The 20,033-nt window shown below is 45.4% G+C and overlaps 1 protein-coding gene across 2 annotated transcripts; it reads left to right on the forward strand.

The window, feature by feature from the left end:
- Positions 1–543: 543 nt before the first annotated feature.
- Positions 544–19,050, forward strand: LOC143437984 (NXPE family member 3-like). 2 transcript variants are annotated; one of them, XM_076923377.1, is made up of 5 exons: positions 544–692; positions 10,028–10,770; positions 11,799–11,881; positions 15,504–15,716; positions 16,419–19,050. In XM_076923377.1, the coding sequence occupies exons 2-5, from the start codon at positions 10,040–10,042 to the stop codon at positions 16,949–16,951; spliced, it is 1,560 nt and encodes a 519-aa protein (XP_076779492.1). In that variant the 5' UTR covers positions 544–692; positions 10,028–10,039; the 3' UTR covers positions 16,952–19,050. The 2 variants fall into 2 exon arrangements, with proteins under 2 accessions (XP_076779492.1, XP_076779491.1); XM_076923376.1 differs by lacking the exon at positions 544–692 and adding an exon at positions 5,315–5,464.
- Positions 19,051–20,033: the final 983 nt, after the last annotated feature.

The following is a 20,033-nucleotide window of genomic DNA, read 5'->3' on the forward strand; positions in this document are numbered from 1 at the left end:
CTACTTCTCTTCTCTCTTATCTCTTCCATCTTCCTCTCCTCACCTTTGCCCCATCTCCTGAATAAACCTTTTCCCCTTAGAACCGCGTGGTCTGGAGTGGTTTATTCTCAACGGCGTTCAGATATTTCTTACACAAATAATTACAAAATGTGTACAAAAGTACACATTTTAAAAGCTGACATGCCGGGCGGTGGTGGCACACGCCTTTAATCCCAGCACTTGGGAGGCAGAGGCAGGCGGATTTCTGAGTTCGAGGCCAGCCTGGTCTACAGAGTGAGTTCCAGGACAGCCAGGGCTATACAGAGAAACCCTGGGTGCCAGATGCCACTGGCGTGTTGGTTCACCATTTCAGGAAGCCTGGGTGGCACATAGGCTAGGCTTTACTGCCCATGCATTCTGCTTGTTCATCATTACATAAGATCAGGCCATGTGATATATGTGCTCAGCACCAATCGAGAATGACTTCATGGCAGGTTCTGATTGGAGAGGACACAGAGATTTAAGGGCTGGGAGCTAGAGCTTGGGGGCTTTTTCAATAATTCAAGGTTCCTGAATAAACCGTGTTGGGAAGGAGATCCCGTGTCCGTTGTCTTCTGTCTGCTGGTCGGTTCAGGAGGCAACAAATGGTGGCTCCCATAAGGGGAACTTCAGAACCCATTAAGGTCAGGGCAGCTAGCTGGTAAAGTTCCCAGGTAAGTGGGACAAGTTCAAGTTCTCGGTTCAGAGACTATAAAGTTCCCAGTTTGGGGACAAGTTAAGCAGGAAAGGTTCTCGGAAGAGTCTGTAAAGTTCCTGAGGATCAGGACAAGTTGCATTAAGCACCATGGCTGCTCTGATTCAAGAGAGCCAAACAGATAAATAGATAAATAGAAGGTTGCTCTAGGCAGAGAGCTGAGCAGAATGATAATGTTAATTGATTTAACTTTTATAATGGGTGTGATTCTGAGTTGTATAGTTATATTTTTTCCTCTGGATAAAAGGTCAATGTAAAGGTTTTTCTGGTTACTGGCTTAAGGAAAGGCTGATTTGGGAAAAAGGGGGTTTTTATGTGTTTTCTGAAGAGGTCATTAAGGAATTATATGGATCATACATGACAGAGGTAGGCCTCCAGAACACTAGATTCCAGAGAAACAAAATAATTATCTTGATACTAAAACTTGTTTTGAGATTTGTATATTATAGAATACACAGCTTTGGTGAATGTATCTTCTTATCACCTGAATGTTCACTGATGCCCTGGACTTCCAGCTGGATGCGGTTAAGACAGACATCAGAGGCTTATCAATTTAATCTTCCCCTCATCCCTCTTCTAATATCCCAATGCCCATGATCAGCTTGAAGAAGTTAATGACAAGTCGGTGCCCCAATTCCCTGAACTTGGGGACTGAGGTGGTTAATATTAGACTGTCTTTCTAGGGAAAAGTAATAGTTTTATTGGAACAGGAAAGAAGAGGTAAAATTGATTACACAGCCATAATCTATTGGTAGAAATCTGTATAATTGTTACTAAGCTGATACAAATTCAAGGATTTCATTGGTATAATTTCTTCTATTGAAAGTTTGTGGGTACAAGGTTTGCGTGGGCCTGCTTAACACCTGGCCAATATTTAGATTGGAAAGCCTATTTCATAGAATATTCAGCTGAATATGTGGCTCAAAATCAGGCAGCCAGACAGCAACAATGGGATCAGGACATGCTTTTAGGACAAGGTAGATGGACCATCTTGAATATCAGAGAGAGAAAGGGTTTTGAAAAGCAGTTGTTCTCTCTCTGGGTTGTGTCAGCAAAAAAGAATGAAAAGGCTGTTTCAGAGCTCTCCTAGGAACAAGAGAAAATTCAGGAGACATCTTGAGTTTCTCTCTGACTTCCACAGGAGAAATCCTTAGTTCTGCTTTCTTTGTTTATTGAACACTTGGTGCACCAATGTTCACATGTGTCAACTGTCTTTGTTTCGTTGTCTGAATGAATGAATGGTGTTCTATGTTTCATGTTCAAAAGAAAAGATCGTTAAAACTGCTTGATCCAACCCTTGATCTAGTTTACCTTGGTTTTAAAGGCAGTCGTAATGTGCACTGCAGAGGCTGATAAGTTACCCTACACCTGTAGCTAAGAGTCGAGCTGAGCTGAAAAAGCCTTTCCAGGAACTGATTGTCAGCATAAGCTGCTTTTAAAAGGCCCAGCAGCTTTTTGGCTTCTATGATAAAGAAGAGTTATCTTTCTTAGAAAAATCTCAGTGACAAGGTGCTTTTCTCTTGAAATTACAGCTAGAAAGACAAGAAAATTTTGTTTGGTCTAAATATGAAAATTTGTAGGGAAATAGGAGGACCTCTATCTAATGCAGGGCTAGCTGCTGCTGTGATGCAAATGACTCGAGGTACAGGTGAGGCAAATAATAATGCGTGTTTTAAGTGCGGGCAACCAGGACACCTGAAGCATCAATGCCTGCAGCTGCAGGGTAATCAAGATCAAAGAAGCCGAACTCCAGGTTTATGCCCGAAGTGCAAAAAGGGAAATGATTGGGAGGCACCATCAGCTATGACCCTTTTGAGAACTAAAAGAGATTTTGGTATTACAGCTGCTATCATTACAGCCATTACAGTTATCTGCTGTGGCGGCTACAACGGCTGTCAGTTCATTGACTACCACTGTTCAGACTGTGGCAGCAGTCAATAATATTTCTGCTTCTTCGGCTCAAGCCTTAGATACTCAAAGCAATATCAACAGCCAGCTTAAAGCTGGAATTTTGTTACTGAATCAGAGAGTTGATCTGGTGCAAGAACAGGTGGATGTCTTAAAGGAATTGGCTCAGCTAAGGTGTCAATGGAAGTACTCTGGGTTGTGTGTGACCACGGTCAAATTTGAGAACGCTAGTTATGCAGCACAATTATCAAGAAATATTTCTCAGTATCTTACAGGAAATTGGTCCGGGGCGATGGATGATCTTTGATACTATGTCAGTCTGTTGTTACCGTCAATTCTACTCGAGTGGCTGTGTCCTTTGCATCCGGCATGGCTGATTGGGTTCTACAGACAGTTTTTCATCTGAGGGAATGGGCAGGCTTGGGAGCCTTGTCTCTGTGTCTTCTACTTATCAGTTGCCTAGCATTCTGGTGTCTGTGTCGCATGAAAGTTAGACATGCCCGTGATCAAGCCCTGATGGTACAGGCATTTGCAGCAGTGGAGCTGGGACAGTCGCTGCAAGTATGATTGGAGAAGATTGATATGGATATATGGTTTGATGAGAAGGACCTTTGCCCAGCAGTTTTGAGGAGGGCTCTGTGTACCAGTAATCACAGGGTGTCAGGTGGCACTGCAAGGGATGTCCTTGAATTTTATCAAGGTAGATTCCCTGAGGGTTATGCCTGATTGCATGGAGGTTGACACCAAAATCCTTCCCCCATGAAAAGGCGTCGGGACGGGTATGATTAGTAAACCTACTGCACAACGACAGACGTCCGAAAATCATTACAATGTCCCACACTTGTCATCCTGATGGGGATCAGGCCTCTAACCCCCCTGTTAGAAAATGGTAATTAGTTCCCTATCCTCTTTTTGTCTGAGGTCGGTGAAACTTCTCATCAAATCAATATAAAAAGGGGGAAATGTGGGGAGTGGAACTCAAGATGGCGCCTGGCTGGGTGCCAGACGCCACTGGCGTGTTGGTTCACCATTTCAGGAAGCCTGGGTGGCACATAGGCTAGGCTTTACTGACCATGCATTCTGCTTGTTCATCATTACATAAGATCAGGCCATGTGATATATGTGCTCAGCACCAATCGAGAATGACTTCATGGCAGGTTCTGATTGGAGAGGACACAGAGATTTAAGGGCTGGGAGCTAGAGTTGGGGCGGGGGGCTTTTGCGATAATTCAAGGTTCTGAATAAACCTTGTTGGGAAGGAGATCCTGTGTCCGTTGTCTTCTGTCTGCTGGTCGGTTCAGGAGGCAACAGCTGACATTTCAATAGTCATAGATTCAAAGTAACATGAGTGGTTTGGGTTGTCAGTACCTAAAAGGTCTGAGATGAGAAAGTCTCTACTGTTGATGTAAAGGACAGGAAGCAGTTCCTTAGTTTGCTAATGCTGTGGGCACACCATTGGATGGAGGCATAATCTGAGTCTGCAGCAGCTGGGAAAGCTTCTATAGTCTCAGTAACACACAACTATAACAACAGGCATGGCTGCTCCCGGCTTCCTCCTAGGCACACCCTTCCTGCCTGTAGAGACAGGTGCCAGCAGCTCAGTATCAAGGTCATGTTTAAATACCAGTGGGTTTATGGATTTTTAATTGATTTACCTTTGCTTTTCAAGGCAAGGAGACTCAGCTGAAGGAGGAAGTACACTAAACCTCTTCCATTTCTGTCTCAAGCTACCCAAGTCCCACCTGTCCCAACTTCCTGTTCACTAGACTGCATCCTCGAAGACCTCCTTCCAAATGTTTGCAGCCTTCCGTTACCGTCTCTGCATGCACAGTTCTTCTGCAACATTCCTGGTCTCTCAGGTTTGGGCAGTTCCCGCCCTCAGTGCATGTCTATCCTTCATGTGCCAGTTCCTACATGAGGTCAGTTCAAATATCCAATGACTGAGAAACGCCTAATAAAAGCAGATTGGTTGTGTCGAGTTCAGACTGTTGAGCTGTACAACCAGAGGTGTGTACTATCTTTTTCATGGAGCATGTGGGATTTGGATATAAAACATATGTCCTTTTGAAGAGTCATCTATATAATCATAATAAAACAATCTTTATATGATATGTAGATGTAATTTAGGCAATAACCATGTGGAATCCTCAATTTTTTTTTTTTTTTTTGGTTTTTCGAGACAGGGTTTCTCTGTATAGCCTGTATCCTTAATGCAACCCCTGCAACACAGCCTCCAAAAAATTAACTTTATCACTAGCATGAGAGTTAATGCTGTTTGTTGCTTACTGTGCAGGATACTCTTACTTCTTTCATTTTCTGTGCAGTTCCACCCAAGACAGTGCTTCTCAGTGCACCCCACCCCCATTTTAATGCCCCTAGTTCGGGTGCCACCTATAGCTATCCAGCAGGCAGGGACCAACTGGATTCACCTGAAAGTAGGGCTGGAAATGAAAGAAGATGGAGGGGCAAGAGAAACATGGAGCCAAGACAAGATCAAGGCTTAACGTTTAATATTCAGCACTGCGTTTATAAAGGGGAAGCCCATTCAAACCCATCCTTTGTTTCAGCTGGATAATGTTGGAAAGCAGGCACATCAGGAATTCTCTTCTAAGTTCTTGTAGGAAGTGACAAGTATAAACAAAGCAGATGACGTCACCTAAGTGTTAAGGTCCTGTGTGGCACGTAAGGTCTATTCCATCTGCTCAAGGCAGGGAAGGGCACACATATTTATATTTCAACAAGAGTTGAGGCTGTGTGGAGCCGTTCATGGGGCAATTCAAAGAGTACAAGATTCTGACTGTGGGATTGGTCTTTCTGGTTCTGGTAAGTACTTTGCCTGCTTCTCATTGGCTTCCTTACAATTTCTCCCTATGTGTATATTGGTTAACTTATTTAACCTTGGAGAGTGGACTGGAGGAAGCTCACATAGTTATAAAATATAATGGAGCATGGGGTAGGTATACCAGATGGACCCATGCCAAGGTGTGCTCCTGAGTAATTACACCAAGCAACAGATCTGGTGTAAAGGGATTTTTGGGGGGAGAAGGGAGAAGAGTAAGGACCTGGAGAAGGGGTAGAGGCAGACAAGTGAACATGTGGACAGGCAGACAGACAGACGATAGGATAGCCATGAGTGCGAGTGTTCTTGCTCAGATGGAAGGGTATCCTGGGACTTGGAAGCCTAGGAACCATGCGGCTCTGAGTAGACAAGGTATTCCAATGAAAAGGTATCGTGAGACACAGGAGCTCAGGAACCACGGAGCTCTGAGAAGAAGCCTCCTCAGCAGAGGCACTGCAGCTCCCAGGGGAGGGGATCCCCAGCTACACTGAAGACTCAGGAGCCTCAGCCCTGCTCTTTCTCTTCCCTTCTTCCTTCCTTCTCTTCATTGCTTTCTGGCTTCTTGTGATGAGAGTCACACTAGGCATCAAATCTCATAAAAGACATTTATAGGACATTCCAGGGAGAAGAGCTACAACCTCAGGGGTGGCTGCCCTATGTTACCAGAAGTGTGAATTAGACAAATGTTGGGGCTTATGTTGGATTTCTTGGCAGGAAGCGCTGTTCAGGATAGAGAATTCCAGAGTAGAGATTTGGGGATTTCAAGTCCTGATGTTGGGGTGCTCAAGAATTAGTGGGGTTTCTTGTTCAGGGTTTGGTGGGTTTTCCTTCTGAGGGATTGGTGGATTTTTCACTCTCCTTTCCCTGAATCGGGCCCATGGCTTAGAGTAGAAAACCTGCCTGTTCTTAGGCAGCCTTGGCTGAGGCACCATCTCTATGTAGCTGCTCAGGGAGGCTGGGAAGGAGAGGCTGTCACTGTGGAGAGCTCCTGCAGGAAGGCCGCTACTGAGATGGGATAGAGATGAACTACTGAGGAGAGCTTCCGTGATTGCTGCAGGCTGAAGAGTAGTTCCTTTGCCTCGATTTTGACAGTTCATTTGAGGGCATCTAATGGCAGGAATCGGCTGGGGCAGGAAGGACTGGCCAGCATCTACACTGATTTGATGGATTTTGTTGCAAGTTGCTCAGGGTATACAATGACGTTGGAGAAGAGGGGGTGCACACAAGGACAGAAAGGAGGGAGAGAGAATGCAGGGTGACAGATCTTTTACATGCAGCCCACACCTGGTCCACCTGGAGGGGACAGCAGCAGCTGATAACATAAGCCATTGTTAGGTCAGTGGAAGGAGTCTAATGGAATGACCTATAAGATAACATTTCTCATTTTTTGTTTAATTAAAAATAAGTAACTAGGAAGGGACAATGGTAGGGCAGGGTGCTGTGTTCTTTAGACAATTTTCTGCTGATTTAGGGACAAAACATTTTGGTAGATCCTAAGAAAACTGAGATGCTGGCCAAGTCCTGGGAGAGCGAGCTGGCTGTTTCACTGCTGGGAGAAGAACATCTGCTGCTATGAAAGTCCAGGCCCAGTTTAAGGTCTGTGGGGCTAGCCTGGAGCAACAGTGGGTAGCTGCCCTGGCTCCTTTCTGCATGAAGATCTTGAGCAAACACCTGGACTTGACAGGATACTGACACACACACACACACACACACACACACACACACACACACACACATATATATATATATATTGGGCGAGAAGATAAAGTTAAGTAGGTTAGAAAGAAAAATTTTTTTCTTAGGTGTACATTTGAATCTCTTAAGCCCAATGTCCTAGTAGTTGGGGGGAGGGGAGTCCCAAAATGAGGTAATGGGGAGGAATCCCACCCTCTGGAACAGGCAATAGGTGGGAAGCAGGCTGTTGATTGACAGGGTACTGATGTGGAGTCCATTTGACCCATGAGAGGCGGATCCAAGTGGATTCTCTGAAGCTTACAAGAATGATTTTGAGTTTACGATAAGAGATTAATTTTAGACAGGCTGGCGTCACCATTGTTTGTAATCTGTACTGAAATCCACACTGAAGATAAAAGCAGCAGACACACATCTTTGTTTCATAGTAGAGGCTTGGAAAACTGGTTTTTCTTAAAAACAAATACTCTTTTAGGTGACCTAAAAGAAAACAGACGCCTTCTGTGGAACACAAGGGGCAACAGCTCGCTTGCTCTTGGTTTTTATTATGACTACAGACTGTGAAAGAGGGGCTTCTTCCCTCTCTCCAGAAGACGGGGTGTACATAGATTAGCACAGTGAGAAACACTGTTAAGTCTATACTTAGAAGACAACCAGAGGACATTTAGAATCTTGAGCTTGTGACTGTGGTAGTGGCTCATACAGTGGAAGGCTGTACCAGAGTTAGACTAACTTCTCAGAACTCCACTGATCAAGGTTAGAACTCTGAGCGTTCAAATCCTAACAGAACAGTAGCACAGCGAGAGGAGGAAATCTGAAGCATTTTAAACTCCCTTTGCATACATTAAATCACTTTATCACCATTTAAGCTTTTGCTTGCACTAACCTTAAAACACCTTCTTTGGTGTTGACCTAAAGCACTTTCTTAGGTCCTCATGACTTAAGCTTCTGTATCCTCAGCCTTACACAAGCTTTACATCGTTCTTCTATCTAGTGATTCACCATGAGTCTCGGGTGGGGTGGTTGATTCCTGGGAGCAGTCACTGTAAAGTGAGTTCTTTTAGATAAAGGAATAGTAAAATGTTAATTCTGAAACCTGTTTATCTTTAACATGAAGCCTGTGAACACGGCAAACCTGTCTTTTTAAATCAGAGATCTAGTCATCTTAATTAGCTGATGAACTGACTAATGAACTAACATGGTGGTGAATTACCTTGGGGTTACAATTTAGTTGTTTGTTGTGCTCTGGTTTAGAATTACAGTTAGCTTAGCCATCAATGTTATCAGAGACCTGCGAAGGTTATATTCTAATGTCTATTGCATACGTAGTAATTAAAATGACAGACTAGTTATAGTCCACTACCTAGACAGGTTCCTGTGGTCTCCATGGCACCCAGGGCAGAGGCAGTCTTTAGCCACCAGGCCCAGAAGATGAGAAGCTTTTTCTGTGGAGGAGGAACATGGGAAAGACTAACCACACCTTATCACAGGCAATATGGGAGAATTAATTCTCAAGGTGTCCTGTTTGTCCACAGTTCAGGCTGAGCCCTAGTACTGGGGGAAGCACTGAGGGCCATCTGTAAAGAATATTTTAAACCGGGGTGAATTACAAATATAGGTTGTTGCAAAAGTATAATTGAATTTCTATCATTATATAAAAACTCATACCAATTTAAAATATGGGAATTGGGACTTTTTCTTTGCCTAAAAGAAGACAAAATAATAAACAGAGGACTCATTAGAACTAAGAAGTTTTATAATTGTTGCTTTATAACATGTTATAACATGCTTTATAACACTTTAAGATCGTGAAGTCCCATGGCCAGTTGCAAGCCATGTGGCTTATATTATTTCTATTAAAAAACATTTCTGTTTCTCTAGGTATATATGTTTAAATGAGAGTTCCATGTTAGTTACATGCACATAAACACACAGAGCTAAATCCAAGTTAAGTTCACAGAGTTGAATATGAGTTACATACATATACACTTATGTCCTAAACAAGAGTTGAATCACATATATACTTATGTATAGATTTTAATTATAACTGTTTTGTTATACAAGTTTAAAGCCAAATACTGTGATACTGTTCTCCAGCCTATCAGATAATGTTAACAAAGGGATCAGAAAGATGGCTTAGCAGGTGAGGGAGCCAGTTACCAAGCCTGATGACCTGAATTTGATCACAAGGACATGGATAAAGAAGATAAATGATCCTACACATTGTCCTCTGACCTTCACATGCAGGGTATAGTGTTCATCTGTTTGTACACACACACACAAAGAGAGAGAGAGAGAGAGAGAGAGAGAGAGAGAGAGAGAGAGAGAGAGAGAGAGAGAGAGAGAGAGAGAGAGAGAGAGAGACAGAGAGACAGAGAGACAGAGACAGAGAGATTTTTAAAAATGCAAAGGGGCATTCGATGCTCTTCACAGAACCTAGGTTCAGGTCCCAGTTCCCAGCACCCATAGGGCAGGTTACAACCATTTGAAACTCTAGATTTGGGTGATCCAAAGTTTGCTTCTTGTCTCCTTGGGCACCAGGCATGTAGTACACATATTGATGAATGCAAACCACTAATATACCTACAGCTTTTAAAAAGGAAAGAACCCAAGCAGGGACCCCAATTTTTGGTAACATGTGGTGACTAAACTGGCACTCCCGAGAAATTCTAGTAACAGCATCACCCCATCCTTGAGATGTTTCTTTCACATAAAAGTCATGGTTTATGAAGGACAGACAGAATAACACAAGCAGGTTGGACACATAGGAACTATTCAGCCAACAGTAACATCTTCTTGGAGGAAGACAATGGGACACGCACAACACACTGGCATAATCCTATCTTTACCCACAGGTATTCTGCCTCATGATGCCTTGGCGTGAACCCATAATTCAGTGGCTCCCACCACCCCGTCCTGCCTCTGAATATATCCCAGAGACCAACATCTGGGACTCTCTCCCTCAAGAACTCACCAACCTGACCAACCTTCTATACTGGCCTCCAACTGGTGGAGACAGGGATGACTTTTTGGCCTCTACTAGCCCCAAAACCTCCACCTATCACTTGAAGGGTCCTGCCCAGGCCAACTATACCCTGGGAAGTAACCTAGAGGCCATCCTTGTGGCTAGGGATCACTGGGGTAGGCCCAAGGCTCACGGTGGAGATCTGTTTCGGGCACAGCTGCTGGGCCCAGAGTTGAGAGCAGGAGTCCCAGGGGAGGTGGAGGACCTGGAGAATGGCACTTACCTCTTGTCCTTCCCCCTGCTCTGGGCTGGACGAGCCCAGGTGCTAGTGAGGCTGATCCACTCCAGCGAGGCAGTTGGGGTCCTGCAAAGAGTCTGGAGAGAGAAACAAGCCACTGTTGATTTTAGAGGCTATTTCCGAGGAACAGATGGCACTCAAGAGACTGTCGTCTGTAATGTGGACCCCCAGTCAACTGGAGCCAAAGGGCCTACCTGCCAGTACAAGGATGTGGTTTCTGGGGAGATCTGGTACTGTGCTCAACCCCCTACTTTGCCCTGCAATGCTTTAGTGGGTCACTCAAGTGGAAGTTACCTGAAGGTGACCACGTCACATGATGCAGACCTGCTGGCTCGGTAAGAAATCCAGAATCTTGAGTCACAGTCATGTGACATAGCCATAGCCATGTGAAGATTAGAAGACAATTGGAAGAAGTCAGTTCTCCCTTTCCACCATGTGGAGCCCAGGTACCAAACTCAGTCTGTTGGGCTTGGCAGCAAGAAGATGGTGGTTGGTCATCATCTTCATCTTCATCATCACATCATCATCATTATCATCACCACCACCACCTAGAGATTCCTGCAGCTCAGAGTGAACTTGAATTTCTTGTGTGATTGAGGCTTTCCTTGTTTGCACAGTGTCCTAGTTAGAGTCCTACTGCTTTGAAGATACGCTGTGTCCAAGGCAATTCTCGTAAAGACAACATTTACTTGGAGCTGGCTTTCGGTTTCAGAAGTTCAGTCCATTGTCATCAAGGCAGGAACATGGCAGCATCCAGGCAGGCATTGTGCGGGAGGATCTGAGAGTTCTGCATCTCCATCTGAAGGTGGCTAGGATTAGACTAGCTTCCAGGCATCTAGAATGAGGGTTTTAAAGCCCAAGCCCACAATGGCACACCTACCCTAACAAGGCCCACCTCCAAATAGTGCCACTCCATTGGCTAGGCATACTGAAACCACCACACTAGTGAATACGAGTTTACCCTGGGAAGCATGATCATGAGACCCTGTGTCAAAAAAGCATGGGGAGGGCGCTACATTCCCCTGTAACTGTGTATTTTGTGTAAGAAGAGTAACAAAATCTATCGTGCTTTCTAGACTTTAGTGACAGGCAAATCACATTTCTGGCATGCTGTGGAGCTCTGTTTATTATAAAAGAGAACCACGTGGCTCTTCAGTTATCTTAACTCTTAGTGAACTGAGAAGTCCCTTCCTTGTGTATTCCTCCTAACCACTATAGTCGCCCCATGTTATTGTGCCTACTTTACTGTAGTGACCTGGATTTAGGCAGAGAATAACTAATCAGTCAGTCATGGTCTGCTCTTTACAAATCCAATTTTCAGCTGGTCAACCTCCCTCAAAGCTAATACTCAGTGTTTCTTCAGGAATGTGACAGACCAGAGACTCCCTTCAGGCATACCTCCAATCCTGGTCCTACCAGCAGCACAGGGGAACGTCAGTAACGTGGGTGAGTGAGACCTGAACATGGTGGGGTTGGAGATGGGCATCAGCTTAAATGGGTTGTGGGCGTGTGTGTGTGTGTGTGTGTGTGTGTGTGTGTGTGTGTGTGTGCATATGCCTGCATGTGTTGTGTGGGTGGGGTTCACTCTCCTGTGCAGAGGTATATGGAGACCAGGCTAATATGAAAATGTTCTCCCCAATTGTTCTGTCTTATTTTACTTTAAGTTGTGCTACACTTCCAATTACATGCTTTGTGCACCCTGGTGTGTGTGTGTATGAGAACATATGGGCCATGTCAGACATAGGGCTTGCAGAGGACGACTTGCAGAAGTTAGTACTCTTTCTACAGTGTGAGTCCCAGGAGTTGAGCTCAGGTCATCAGGCTTGGGAGCAGGCATCTTTACCCGCTGAGCCATCTCACTGGCTCCTATGGTGGATTTTCCTTTTGTTTTGTTGTTGTTGTTTTCTGCTCCCCCCACAACCAAGGGAATGGGCTTCAGTGGTTTGAAAATCGGTAGGAATCAGAGCCAAAACAGGTGAGATCCTACCAAGGATGCACAAGGGTGGCTGAGTAGCTGGTGTTCAGAGCTCAAGCTTGAAGAAGAGCTAATTCTGTTCCTTCAGGCCACAGTCAGAAAGCAAGGCAGTCAGGTAGGTCCACTGCACATATTACTGCCCATAGAGGCTCCACATGCAGTGTTTGCAAAGTGACCAACTGGGGGACATCGACTAATCAAACATCCATATTCAGAGGGCCTCTCTCTCTCTCTCTCTCTCTCTCTTTCTCTCTCTCTCTCTCTCTCTCAGTGCTCTCTCAGTAAAGAAAAAATTGATGGCATTGTGCCTCCCTCCAAGAAGTAAGAAACCCTTGAATTGATCATGTGCCCAACCCAAAGGTGACACTGAATGGGGAGGCAGAAATGATCTGTAGGGACCTTCCCAGCAACAGACAGAGCTGGAATCAGGGTAGTCCTTGAAAGTCCACATGAAAATACACACATGCACACTGCACACATGCACACTGCACACATACACACTGCACACATGCACACTGCAACATGCACACTGCACACAGAATGAAGTCTTTGTGGAAACTCTGCTCAACACCTAAAGGACACTGGGCAGAGAGGGTGGAATGTACCAGTTGCTTCATGCTGTCCCTGAATATACCTGATACAGCTCCCCTAGAGGAGGCCAAGTTGAGTCTAGAACCTCAGGTACAAGGATGCAAGTGTTCAGCCCTGTGCCCTTGTGTCCAACCTCTTGATATTTCTGGGCTGAAGATTAACCCCTAGCATCCTCTAAGCCCCAAATGCATGGTCACTGAGGGAAGTACTTCAGTTGTTTTCTCATGTCATCACTCCTACAAGGAAAAGTGCTGGCCACTGTTGCCGCCCGCAGCAACAGTGTTGAACCTGGTTCACCTGTAAGAGAGGCTGAGGACGGGAAACGGTGGGAAGGGATGAAGCCAAGACAAAGTGTTCTGATCAAGGCTTATAGTTTAATGTAGGACCATCAAATAAAAAGGGGGAGACCCAACCCCCACAGGAAGAGTCTTCCTAGGCACTTCAGCTCAGCAGCGTGGGTGAGGGGTGTGTGTCCTTAATCATGGGCCAGAGGTGTGGCGAGCAAGTTCAGCAGGCAATCTACTCAACTCAACTCCTGTAGCAGACTTCCTGTCTCCAATGCAGGCAGCTTCCCAGGTCCTTTGTTATTCTGGTCTCTAGTGGTAAACAGTGTGTTCCAGCCTGCTCAGCCTGATAGGCTGACAGCCTTGGGAAAAAGATACCGTTCAGGCCACCAGCCCCAGTATGGAGGAAGCTCTCCATGTACCAGGTCAGTTCTGGCAACATAAATATGGGGACAGATAATGGCCCCTTTGGTTTTGGAGATAAAGTCTCTCACTGAGTTTGGAGCTTGCTGTTCAGCTAAGCTGGCTGGTCAATGAGGCCCTGGAATCTGCCATCTCTACCTCCTCAAGTGCTGGGGTTCCAGGCATACCACATGTTCTAGGGGTCAAACATAGCTCCTGAATACTGTACTACACACTGAGCCATCTTCACTGCCCTCAAATGTGTATATTTCAGATCTTTTGCCTCTATCCTGCCAGAAAAGTTTGGTACATTGGTTAGTACTAGGGTTACATCTTGTGGTCAAATGCTAGTGAAGACCCCCATACTCGGGAGACCCTTCCTCAAGCCTCCTGAAATCGCGACCACCCAAAAATCACAAGAAACCATACCTGGATGCAATCAGCAGAGGTTTATTAGGGGAGGAGCCGGCGGTCAAAAACGACAAGCTCTTTAGCTCCAAGAGCAGGGTTTTTGGCCCCGCATGGTGGGTTAAAGGGTCTTTTCTAGCATGGGGTGGGGGGAGGAAGGCATTTTCGCGTGCTTACACATGAAGATTGGTTGTTTTACAAATTTTGAACATAGCACTGGGAAGACCAAGGGAGGGGTAACCAAGAACAGTGGAACATTTCAGAGAATCTAGCCCAAATGATCTAGAGTCATGTGAGATCACTCTGCACACTCATTCTTCTCAAAAATGTGGTTTTCACCATGCTATTGTGTCCTATTCTGCCATTTCAGATTACTATCTTTACTTTTTCCGGCTATAGGGCTATGGCCCCACCTAGGTGGTAGCATCTTTATCTGTAGTCAGGAATGCCTTCCTGCCTTGGGCGAGGCTTGGGGAATGTAATCCAGCAAGTGTCCTTCACCTGGAATGTGAAGGCCTGAAATCTTATTTTCAGTTCCGAGTTCTGTAAGGCGAAAAATCTACACATATTTCATAAAATAGCCTTTATAATTTTTCACTCTACACTAGCTCTGTGTTTGACTGTATTTTTGTAAAACCCCCTTTATAGGCTGGTGATAGGACTTAATGGCAGAGCACTTGCCTAACTGAACCAGCACAGAATGCCATCCCTACCGCTTCTGGCCCGTCATCAATGCTCTAGGTCATGGTAAATTACTTAGAAGTCTTTGTCCCCATGTCCGCATCTATAAGTGGAGACATGAACAGTGCTACCTCCAGGGTATGAAAATCTCAGCACTCTCTAGTTGAAGTCAGAAGAATTAGGAAGACAGGACCATTCTTATCTATATGGTCTATATGGGATGTTTATGAGTACATAAGACTGTTTCAAACACTCATGTTCGCAGACACACATGCACACATACACACGTGCACACACACACACACACACACACACACACACACACACACACACGGACCTCACAGGCCCTGTCAGAGTACATTGATACACTACATATAAAGTATGGAGAGGAATGCCTGACAGGACTACCAAAATGGCTCAGTGGGAGAAGGTGCTGCTCCCAAGACTGATGACCTGGGACATACACCGTGAAGGGAAGAAGAAACTCCCAAAGGCTGTCCTCTGACTAGCACATGTCTGCTGTGGTATATACACATGTGCATGCATACACACAGACACACAGACACACACACACACACACAAACACCAATAAATAAATGTTAAAAACAGTTCATTTACAAAACATGTAAAGAATACTGCCATTTAATAAAATTTCATGTTGTGCTTTTTTTTTTTTTTTTTTTTTTTAAAGAAAATTTAATCTGCTCTATTCTCATCTCCCCTGTAGCCTTGCCTTCAAGACCCCCATGCCGCCCGGGCCACCCATCTCCAAAACCCTCTGGCTTCTACCACCAAGACAGATGGCACTCAACATTCTGTTCTAGCCGCTCTTTCCCCACCGTGGACAGCATCCTGAGCTGCCTGGCTGGCCACAGTGTCTACATGATGGGGGATTCCACACTTCGGCAGTGGTGGGAGTATCTGCGAGACACAGTGCCCTGTGAGTGACCATGAGGGAGAGGAGGGCCTGTGGGGACTCATGATGGAGAAGCCTGACAGCAGTTGCATCGAAGGCAACTTCCTCACTTAGTAGAAAGATGGTGCAGGCTGCTGGGTCTTTCTGAAGGACAAAGAGTGAAGGAGCTGGGTGTTTGCTTTCTTTTATGATGGAGGCATTTTCTCAATTGAGGTTTCCCTTCCCAGACAACTCCAGGTTGTGACAAGTTGGCAAAGAACAAACCAGGACACCCAAGGATCCAGGCCCTGGTGCAGCACTAAGATTACAAGTATGCACGACCACACCTAGCTTTTTTTTTTTTTTTTTTTTTTTTTTTTTTTTTTTTTTTGAGACAGGGTTTCTCTTTGTAGCCCTGGCTGTCCTGGAATTCACTCTGTAGACCAGGCTGGCCTCGAACTCAGAGATTCGCCTGCCTCTGCCTCCCAAGTGCTGGGATTAAAGGCGTGTGCCACTACTGCTCAGCCATTATTAATTTCTTTTATCTCCCTGTGTGTGCATACAGTTACATATTATCATGTGTAAGAATTTCAGGGGACCATGTGCAAGAGCTGATTCTCTCCTTCTACCATATGAATCCCAGGGGATCAAGTTCAAGTCATGAGTGCCGGCAGCAAGAGCCCTTCCAGGCTGAGCCATCTTGCTTGGTTCCCTAAGTTAAAACCTTCTTTCTCCTCCTCCCAACAGCCCTGAAGCCAGTTGATCTACATGTCACTTATCAGGTAGGTCCCCTGATGGCTGTGGAGACAACTCGGGGGACGGTGTTGCACTGGAGGGCCCATAGCTGGCCCTTGCGTTCGGCCCGCACCCCAGTGGCCTCCCTGCACTCTGTGGCCAGAGAACTCCATGGCCTGGCTGGGGGCCCCTACACAGTGGTGGTGCTGGGCATGGGAGCCCACTTTACCACTTTCCCTCCCTCCATCTTTGCTCGAAGACTGGCAGGGATTTGGGCAGCCGTGAAGGCCCTGCTGGACCGGGAACCCAGCACTCTGGTCATCATCAAACTGGCCAATACTGGCTACAAATCCGTGTACGGCAGTGACTGGCTGACAGTCCAGGTGAACCGCCTCCTCCGCGCTGCCTTTGTTGGCCTCCGAGTGGCCTTTGTGGATGCGTGGGAAATGACCTCCAGCCTGGCTGTGCCAGACAACATCCACCCAGGGAAGCTTATTGTCCGCAATGAAGTGGAATTATTTCTGTCCTTCATCTGTCCCACCTGAGTGCTCCTGAGGGATCTGAGCATGGATGGACAGCCTGGGTGTGGCCATTTAAAAATGAACTGATACTGATGGAAAGCTGCAGCTGCCCCTGGCTCACCCGCTGTGACACTTTGGTTCCATATTTTATACTTCTCTCTATGCACCACATGAACAGATCTAGTTTTATACAAATGAGACCAAGTTTTGCATAGTTTTTTTTTCTTTTATGATGTAAGGGTTTGTGTGTGGTGTGTGTATACATACACCTACAGGCGCTGCCCCCTGTGTGCACACAGAGACCAGAGGACATCTTGGGTTGTCCTGTTCTATCCGGGAAATCCTGCATGGCTCAGTAGCTTGTGTTGCTTCAATCGTATGGAATCTGGCACTAGGCAGTTTATTTTACACATATTTAAGTCCAGTATTATATGGGACACAGGGGAAAGTTTTCTATTGTAACACAATCTTATGTGTACAAGGAGGCATTGTATGTCCTTCCTTTGTATTCTGTAACTATTCCTGTGATAGACAATAAAAGAGTCGCTGTGGCTGCAGATATTACAGGGCTCAATTAGTGCAAGGGTTCATCACAATTTTGGAGGAGAGTTCTTTTAATTCTGTTGACCAAGTGCAAAGATTTACTGATGAAAATGAGCGTAATATGGCCTATCCTGTCTAAACCTTTTCACCATGCAGGAGTGGGAGTATGAGGAGCGTTGTTCACAGAAAAGGTCCATCCCAAAGGCAGTTGTTTATGAAAGGGAAGGATATGATTAGAGATGGGATTTTTGTTGTTGTTGTTGTTTTTTGAAACAGGGTTTCTCTGTGTAGCTTTGGCTGTCCTGGAACTCACTCTGTAGACCAGGCTGGCCTCGAACTCAGAAATCCACCTGCCTCTGCCTCCCAAGTGCTGGGATTAAAGGCATTCGCCACCACCGTCGGGCTAGAGATGGGATTTCTATAAGGAGGGACGTAAGTGCATCAAAGCATCAGTGATGTGATAGAAAATCACCACCACAGAAATATCAGGGGAAGCCCTGTGGGTACATGTGTGGGTCTTACTGCATAATTCACACAAGTATCCAAAGTGCCCAAGAGGAAATGGCTCTCCTCTGATACAAATAGACTGTTCTTGTTTCTGCCATTGCCCAATGAAGCCATAAGTTATTATCTAAACCATCAGCAACAGATAATACTATTCTAGGTACAATAATATAAACTTCAGCAAACAATACTTCAGATAATCTCCTTCCCATCTTCATACAAGTAAACTTTCCACTATCAGAGTTTCCTGAAGAGTTCTTCTGTATTATTCCATTTGTACTGATCCATTATAGTAATCCAACCATATTGACTCTCATCTATGTGACTAAATATGTGCATACCATCTTTTATCCCGAAAGCATGTCCTAAAGGGTAAAATATATCCTTTGCATGGCACAATGACATGATGTTGTCTCCTGGTAGAGGGTGCCTTTTATACCCCATGACAAAAGTCGTTTGGGTTCTGCATTGACAAGCTGAGGATTAAGATGTAGTCCAGTCTGTAAACCCAAAAAGCATCATTTTGGGAGTCAGTAATATAGTACGACCTTCTTGTTTCTGCAAAGTTTCTGCCTGATGCTTTAAATTTTTGATGTCTCCCCAAGTTATCCATGAACTCTTCCTCATGGGTATGGATACCTCCTTTATATTTTTAAAATTAGCCAATTAAGTATTTCTGAGGGACCCTAAGGGCTTTTCCAGTCCCACACCCTCCTTATAGCTTCCCCTCTTGCCTGGAGTCAAGGCTAGGCCAACTTCTATTCTCCACCAACAGGAACATTCTTGAGTAAAAAATTCTCAGAAAAACTCCAGAATGTACTGACTGATGGCCACCTGACCATTGAAAATTCCTAGGTAGAGTTCAAGTGTATGTCATGATCTGCCCATGCCTGCTAGCCAATAGATTTAAAGCTCAATGTGCTTATCCAATAAATTTGAACTGTAACCTGTGCCCCTAAAAAGTATAAAAACAGCTTATAATAGCCATTCAGGGTCACCTCCTAGTCATGCCCTTCAAGGACTAATTGAAGTCGACCCTGAAGTGCCAGAAAATAAACCTCTTGCTTTTGCATTGATCTATGTCTTGGTGTGTCACTAGGGGGAATCTAGAAGTAAGTACCACTGACCAAGGATCGGGGCCTTACATTTGGACGCTTGTCCCAGGATTCCAGGAGACCCCTCGAGTGACCACTAACTAGGCTGGCTTGAAGAAAAAGACTGAGCCCAGCACCTACTTGTGTCTGTCTCTCTGTCTTTTGCCTTCACATTTGGCTCTTGAGCAAGATGTGGGCAGGAAAGCCTCTTGTCTGATATGATCAATTGTAGGGGGCAGATGTCCCTTAAGGTTGTGACCGTGGTGAGTCTGGAGGACTGCTTCAGACCCCCAACCCAGGAGGAAGTCGGGCAGACTCTGCTCTTTTTGTAAACAGCAAGATACAGTATCAGCAGGAGCCTACTGAGTCTTGCCATGACCTGGTTTCTGTGCCAGTGGCAGGGGCAAACTGTCTGTGTGTGGGTTGTCTTTCTCTGTGTTCCAAGACTTGGACTGACATTATTTTTGGAGATGGCACAGACTGAATCTACCCTGTTAAACATCCCAGTTAACCACTGGAGGGAAGTTAGGGAAAGAGGAGGAAACTTGTCAGGAGTGGTAACGAAGTGCACCTTCCTTCCTCTCTGCTCTAAATGGGCCACCTTCGGAGTAGGGTGGCCACCCATAGGGACCTTTGACTTGCAGGTGATCAGCGTAGTAGAGGAAAGAGTGTTTAGGCCAGGGTCTCTCAGGCACCCCAACCAAGTGCCCTATAGAGTTACCTGGAAGGATCTAGTGGAAAAAAAACCCCAACCCCTTGGATAAAAGCCTTTTTGTCTCCGAGACTCTCGAAGGTCCTGGACATGAAGGAGAAGAACCCCATAGAGCCCAGCGAGCCTGTGAAGAAGAATGTCCTCCAGGATCTTCCACAGCATATATGCTAATCATGCATCCTCCATCCTTTTAACTCCTACCATGACTCTGGTTCCCATGGCCCCTCCTCAAGGATCTCCCTTCAACTCTCAT

This window comes from Arvicanthis niloticus, chromosome 24, assembly GCF_011762505.2.
Source record: "Arvicanthis niloticus isolate mArvNil1 chromosome 24, mArvNil1.pat.X, whole genome shotgun sequence".
Lineage (NCBI taxonomy): Eukaryota > Metazoa > Chordata > Mammalia > Rodentia > Muridae > Arvicanthis > Arvicanthis niloticus.

What these genes read in the sequence shown, in the direction of transcription:
- LOC143437984 (XM_076923376.1), top strand. Translation starts at nt 5,408, where the DNA reads ATGGGGCAATTCAAAGAGTACAAGATTCTGACTGTGGGATTGGTCTTT. An exon ending in GATGCAGACCTGCTGGCTCG is followed by an intron (nt 10,771 to 11,798) that starts GTAAGAAATCCA and finishes GTGTTTCTTCAG; the next exon opens with GAATGTGACAGACCAGAGAC. An exon ending in TCTGCGAGACACAGTGCCCT is followed by an intron (nt 15,717 to 16,418) that starts GTGAGTGACCAT and finishes TCCTCCCAACAG; the next exon opens with CCCTGAAGCCAGTTGATCTA.